Consider the following 7,771-nt stretch of genomic DNA (forward strand, 5'->3'; position numbering starts at 1 on the left):
TAAGGTGTAAATCGTAACGATAACCTATAGGAACTAGATAGACTAGTACGATGTGTGTACATGAGTCTGACGTGTATGTGTACACTGGTCTGACGTCCGAGTACGTGTGTAAACAGAATAAATAAACATTAGAGCATTTGTCGAGTCAACTTACTGTAATTTACTGGGTATCCATATAGATTGATCACAGCGCAAATATAAGAACAACACATGTACATCGAAAATAACAACAAAAATTATTAGCAAAAAGTTTCAATTTGAATTACTCAGAACTTAATCTCCTATTTGACTACAGAGAGCTAATTGATCCGTACCACTTAGCATGACATTGAAAACTAAAGTGCCCGCCCGCCCGTATGTATGTGTACATTCAAAGGGCCACTTGGAACCGCGCTAATCTTTCACCATATCTACCCAGTTAATATGTAACTCTGCAACCACGACTTCTCCGTCACGTATCCATTTTAATGTGTAACTGAGTAACCACGACTCTCCTTTGATATATATATAATATATATACAGAGCAGAGGGAAGATCCGGTATTGAACGCAGGTGTGGTGGTGGAGACGACCCTGCGGACTGACTGTAGTGATATACTTTTATATATGTGCAGTGGAGGAACAGTCAACATGTCCGTTCTTTAGCTAAATCTCAATAAGTGGTGAATATTTTTTACTTGGTGATTTGTGGCATAGGTCGCTACACGTAATGGGTATTGAGGTCACGCCCATATTTGTATGATTGTCGTCGACCAGAGCAGCTACCGTCGTATTGTGTCAGTGCTACACCTACTAAATATCACACCAGAAATCAGTGCCAGAAGACGAGACACAAAAAGCGAGTGTTTGAGGTACGTGTGAACAATGACATACAATTCAATCTATACCATTGGTAAATAACCTACATTTTAATATTTGTTGTTCAGAGACGTGACACCTACGTCTCCATACCAAATATAACCCATCTCGTATGCCATGATCAGGAAGCTGAGTAGTATTCAAGAGATATATTGAACCTTGGCCTTGACTTGGTCACATGGTGACCTCTTGGACAGTTAGATACAATCCTTATTCATACCATGCAGTAGATAGATTGTAATGTCATTTTAAAATTTCCTTATATTCTGATATTTGTTAGTGTGTGTTGCGTTCAACCATATACCAGTACAGTACTATACACAAATAGTTTGAACCCAACCATGACACCAACACACCTGCGGGCAAATTTGTACTGGCCCTGGACACTTCAGTTTATCATAAGCCTATGATAAAACCTGGCAAAGGTCCAACCTAAACGACGCTACAGTGAGGAAATGACTATCCCCGCAGATTGGTTGGGTGGGGATGAGGTAAATTTCCCTCAAATTAAAGTTAAAAAAACAGTAAAAATTAAGAGATGGGGGTTGGGGGTTGGTTGGGTTAAAAATCAAACTGCTGTACGACTATGGTATAAACGACGCACACGTTTGTGTATTGTTGGTTAATACATTCATTTCGTTTGCAAGTCTAATCACGTCATTACTAGACCGTGCCATACAATGGTTTCACTGAATACCAATACAATGTAGTGAAGTAGACCGTCTCATGGAGTGTACACTGCAATGATTACTAATACACAAGTCAATGAAGTGTAGCATGTAGGCCAAGTCTCCAGATACCATGTTATGTAAAGCTGTCACCACATGTGTATAGATCCTGGTATTATTTCTAATCTTAGGTATTGTATTGTGTTACTGTGTAAGTCAATATGTCACTTCCTACTTCTCCATGTTTCGCTGTAATGTGCCCAACAAATATTGAAAATAGGAAAGTAAAATTATGACGCCATTTTACACGATTTTATTCGCGCACTTTTGTTTTAATTTCAGTTGACGAAATTGCACTTGGCAGTGTAAGTTACAAAACACATTTGTTGTTTCTAGTATGTATACATACATATTATGGCCATAAGTAGATTGAGATTGTTACCATGACACTAAACTACGCCCCCATCGGTAGATATGTTTACACGCAGTGGTGAGACCCCGGGGCGACACTCCCAATCATGTGAATGCAGATGTTTCATGTTTCTTTCCATTCGAGCTGAAATTCTATATTTTCATCACCGTACTATATGATTTCTGTCAATTGTTGCTGTATATATAAGTGGCATTGGTGAAGGTCAAAAAGCATAGCAACCATGGCCTTTCGATCATATTTGATTACTTCAAATTAGAGTAACAAATATGATTGTTACTCCAAAACATCCAAAGCTATGTTGTCTTTCTTATAATAGTAAAAAATATTAAACTATTTATTTTTAGCATAGTCAGTTGTTCTATAACTTAGAGACTTGTCTTGGTGTTACTATCTCAAAAGAACAAGAAGCTCTCTATACCTTTGCACGGTGTAGAGTTTCTTGAGATAGTAACACCAAGTCAAGTCTCTGGACCAGCTTTATAGGTATTATAGTCTCTCGTTTTTGTTGTTTTCCTTTCTTTTTATTTCATATTTCCAATATTTTCTTTTTCTTTCTTAACTTTTTCATGCTTTGTTCGGAATCGATCCTAAACATACCGCATCTTTCCCTGCAGTGAATATGGACTAATTCATCGTTATGACGTAGCGTTTAGGAAAGTTGTAAATGAATGTGTTCGACTAGGAAGATAATATGTAGTTATTTTCCAGTGGATGTAATATATGTTTATATACTTGATATGCCTCTATCCATAGTACGGGACCTTGTTCTGGGCATGCGCCTAGGCCGAGGCTTTGGCGATTATCTTTTGATCAGTGTGACATCCGTGTTTAAAAGATTTAAGGAACGGGAATAGGTCAGGTGGGGATTGAGAGTGATTCAATTTAGTTTGTCACTTAATTTAACTTTAACAAATTACCTGTATGTTTTATTTCAGAACTTGATAAGTGATTATGGCGTTCAACTTTGACGAATTAAGTGGAAGGGGATTTTTTGACGAGAATCTTCAGTGCCCCGGATGTAAGGAAGACTTGGTAAATTTGAAAGTTCTACCGTGTTCTCACTATTTTTGTTACGATTGCTTACTACATATTGCTGTCTCATTGGCGGGAAAGTTGACATGTTTAACATGTGGCGAGCCACATCGATTACCAAATGGGGGCGTACCAGCACTACCAGATCTTAGACCATGGCTGGGGAGAGCTAGGTCACGTGACAGCTATATATCATATGACAGTAGTTCGATCGCTGCCGACCATATGGTCACATCACCTAGCAACGAATACGTGTATTATGGCGTACCTGGTGCCGTGCGTAATGACGTAGAAGCCAGTTCACAAGTAGACAGTGATATTAACCAAGAATACACTGACACATTACGTTCCAAATCTGGAAAACTTTATGCAAATAATGAAAATGGTGTGCCTCAATCACCTGTCACCTGCGAACTGTGTGATGCCATGGCAACAAGTCAGTGCACAACATGTCAACACAAACTGTGTCGAAACTGTACTGCTAAGCATCGACAGTCATGCTATTCTGAGGGACAAGTGGTTGCTAAGGAAGCAATCGAATCGTTTCAAGAACCTATCCGTCGTCATGACTACCGGGCAGTACATAGCATAATAGATGAAATACCCGATGAGGAAACTTCATCCGTTTTCAGTGACGCAAATGTGACGTCAGAGCTGCCAAGCTTCGATATATCAGAAGAAGAACAAGTAAAAAAAGAGGCTATCCACGCAACTGAAAGTATTAGAAACTGGGCAAAGAAAATTACTGCAGAAGTGTCGAGACAAGAACGTGAATTGGTGGATAAAGTGATGTACCACAGCTCCGTGGTTAGAGAAAAACTACGTAATCAGTCACTTAGCAACGGTCACACTGGGTCAACTGCAATAATTCCAGAATATCTAATGTTTGGGGAAAGTAGAGAAGTCTTAGAAATGATACAAGATGTCCACATCGGATCCCTGACGAAAACTTCTCTCTTGAGTACAGATTATAACCCAAATCACATAGACATTAATTTGAATTCATTGACATCACTAGAAATGTCAACCACCTTAAAATCATCAACTTTGAAATATAGTAAAACGGCTATGATTGGTGGACATGACGACCAATCAGCGAAGCTCAATGTCCCAGTGGGCGTTGCCATGACGACATATGGGGATTGTTTAGTTCCTGATACTCTTCGCGGAGTGATGGTATTTGACAATCAATACAATTACAGATATCATTTCTCAGTGGATGACGAGAGTGAATTCGAACCACGTGTTATACATTTATTGAAAAATGATGAGTTAGCGATCACAGACATCGAGCAAGGACGGGTGGTTTTGTGTAACACCCAGGGAAGGAAAAGAGTCGAATTTGGCCAAACGTCACTGCAAGCTCCCTTAGGTATCAGCAGCGTCTCCAACGGCCAACTTTATGTGACAGATGTTGAGAGTCACTGTATCAGAATCTATGATTTGAATGGTAGATATTGGAAAAGTTTTGGTGGCTATGGTAGTGGTGATGGCCATTTTAGATTCCCATGGTCAGTTGCTGTAAATAGCTTAGATGACGTCATTGTTAGTGACTACTATAATCACCGTATCCAGGTTTTTGATTCGGAAGGGGAATTTGTCTTCCAGTTTGGTAAGCATGGCAACGGCAATGGTGAGTTCGAATACCCGCGAGGCGTGGCTACTGATTATCGAGACAACATATATGTTTGTAGCAACCATAAAGTGCAAATATTTTCAGCGACCGGAAAATTTATTCGTTGTCTTGGTGATGGCAGTGATGACCTTTGGTACGTGACTGGAGTAGCTGTCAGCCAATGGAAACCAAGTGATGTACTCGTAACACATCACTTAGAGAAGTCTCTGTTGTCACCATCAGTGGTGTCAGTATTCTCACCATTTCGATGACGTGTACACCACTTCTATCCCAGCAGTCATTGCTGGTGTCACAACTACAATAACTAATGAGATGTTGCGTTATCACCTGATGTGACTTAGCTCAGTGACAAACCTCTCCTTGTAAACTAGATGTAAACTAGGTGGCCATGGAAATGTGTCTTGAAGTGACATCACGTTCATATATGGTAACGTTCCAGACTACCTGTGACTGATATAGGATTACACTATTGAACAATCTTGTAACCAAAGTTTAGTATTTACAATATTTACAATATCGACACCACTTATATATACGCCTTCACATCTTGCTCGTCGGACTTCAATCACACAGTTTAAAATAAGGATTCGAGAGTACTGGTATATTCCAATTGTAGTCTAGATGTTATCATGGCTTCGAAATGTTTCTCATATCACGTGTAGCTCAATGAACAGATTAGATGAAATTTCAAATTCAAACGAAGCCGCCCATACAGTCATTAACACGTCGGGGTTCCCTCATTTTCATGAACAACATTTAGTTCATGATTTCTCTTCGAGCTAGACGTGGTGAAGAGAGATCTTGAGATTCTAAGCCATGCATAACCTCTATACTATACAGCCCAATGTGGTGACAGCTAAGTGTGCTTACGTCAAACTCATACTAGTAAGTTTATGTTCAGACTTGGTGGTCTATAGTTTATGATATAGCATAGTATCCGTAACGTATGTTATGATCTGACTGATTCGCGTCTCACTACACATATGAGTGACTACAGGTCATCCAACAAGTAGAGATACTAAACTAAGGTTTACGACGCCAGTGTGCACGATTTTGGAATAAAGAAGACATCATATTGGACTGACTTTGAACCTTCACTGGAGAGCAGCTGGTCATGCATGACAATGTCTTCTCAACCCACATCGTCAAAATCAACTTAGTGAAGGTTCCAAGTTAATATTCAACCGATCGATTTTATAATGGTGGGTTTGAATCCAGATATTGTTTGATGTTTAAATTTTTAACAAGTTTGTTTTCGACCATACTAGTTGAAAAAATGTTTAAATGATTACTTTGGGGTGTTTTCGTATCAAAACTTGTGGCGTATTGAAGTCCAATGAACGAGAATTATACAGCCTGTATATACCTACAATATATTGTAGATGCTAAAGTTTGGTTACAAGGCTTTTCAACAGGTGGTTTCTATCAGGTACTTAAAATGGAAGTAAAGTCCATAAAGTTGAGACAAATGGATTTTGATATAAGTTCAGTATTTATTTGCCTTCACATGTTTGATGGTACTTATTACACGGTAAATGTTAGCTTTAACTAATAACTTGACTCTTCATCATTCGTGAAATGTGTAGTAATGACATACATCGATGAAAACACTAACCCAGTGTAAATAAACAAATATTAACAACAATTAACAGCCATGATCTAATGATTTAATACCGGATAAACAGTAACGGACATTGTATCCAGATGGATGTAACAGTAACGGACATTGTATCCAAGAAAATGTAACAGTAACGGACATTGTATACAATTAGTCGAATAGTAACGGACAATGTATCCAAGTAAATGTAACAGTAACGGACATTGTATACAAGAAAATGTAACAGTAACGGACATTGCATCCAAGTCGATGCAACAGTAACAGACATTGCATCCAAGTTGATGTAAGAGTAACTAGACAGTGTATCCAAGTCGATAAACAGTAACAGACGTAACAGTAACGGACACGGTATCCAAACATTGTATACAAGCAGTCCAATAGTAAAGGACATTGTATCCAAGTCGATGTAACAGTAACAGACATTGTGTTTAGATTGATATAACAATAACGGACATTGTATCCAAGTTGATGTAACAATAACGGTCATTGTATCCAATTCGATGTAAACACTCAAGAACCGTTTTATCGTAACGGGGGATCGATGTATTAACGTGCATCGTGTATGTCACTATACAAAGGATCAACTACGTTTTAAAATGTTACGAGCTCACCTGAGTAAAGTTATAACAAGTTGTATTGGCATACTCCCTCTTTGTTTGAAATAACCATGACGACCAACATGAGGGGTGTGAAGGAATCCCAAACATGTAATGACAACAAGCAGTGTACATGTAGTAGATACCATTTGTACAATATATAAGTATTACTATCACATATGTGGGACGAGTGAGACGGCTCGTTAAGAACGGTGCCGTAAAACAGGCCGTGGTTTGCGACGATAGAAATATACGGTCACCTACTTGCAGCTGTGTATTACGAAGTTGTCGACGTTCCAATTGAAGCTCTCTTTTGTCACATGACCCAGTTGAAGCTGTCTCTTTTGTCACATGACCGAATTTCTTCTCAATCATAGACACACACATAACACTATGTGTAATTGTTTTTACGTACAGTACATCGAAGAGAAGTTTTTAAAGGGACACAAAGTGAGTTTATATATATTAGGACAAAATGTTTTCTACATATTTAAAAGACATTCGCAGTATTCTACTTACTGCAACATAAGTAATCACCACATGCAATAAGCTTATTGAGTAAACTCAAACCTGGAATTACATATGAATGATCCGATGACGTCATTTATTGTTCGTATAAAAAATGTTGAATTCCCTGCTATACAATCAAATGTTGTAACAATGCCAGAAAATACAATTGCCATATCATAGAAGGCAGACATAGACGTTTACCATATAGTTACCGCTTTTATGTAAGTATTTTCACTTGACTAAAACGCTTATAAACTCAGCCTGTGATACTTTTTTAACATGTATATTGCTACGTTGGGATTTACCAAAAGTTGTTCTCTTTCTTTTTCATTTAGACTGTTGTTAAACACGAATTTGTTTTCTTACACGCCGATTATGATATTAATTACCTCTCGAACTTAATAATAAAATCTAACGGCAT

At 38.3% G+C, this 7,771-nt stretch overlaps 1 protein-coding gene across 1 annotated transcript; it reads left to right on the top strand.

Annotated features, from left to right (window-relative positions):
• The first annotated feature begins 2,909 nt into the window (after positions 1-2,909).
• Positions 2,910-4,877, top strand: LOC144439942 (uncharacterized). Its single transcript, XM_078129175.1, has one exon. The coding sequence runs from the start codon at positions 2,910-2,912 to the stop codon at positions 4,875-4,877; it is 1,968 nt and encodes a 655-aa protein (XP_077985301.1).
• Positions 4,878-7,771: the final 2,894 nt, after the last annotated feature.

The sequence above is a fragment of the Glandiceps talaboti genome, chromosome 9, assembly GCF_964340395.1.
Source record: "Glandiceps talaboti chromosome 9, keGlaTala1.1, whole genome shotgun sequence".
Taxonomy (NCBI): domain Eukaryota; kingdom Metazoa; phylum Hemichordata; class Enteropneusta; family Spengelidae; genus Glandiceps; species Glandiceps talaboti.

Coding starts and splice junctions, on each gene's coding strand:
- LOC144439942 (XM_078129175.1), top strand. CDS start 2,910: ATGGCGTTCAACTTTGACGAATTAAGTGGAAGGGGATTTTTTGACGAG.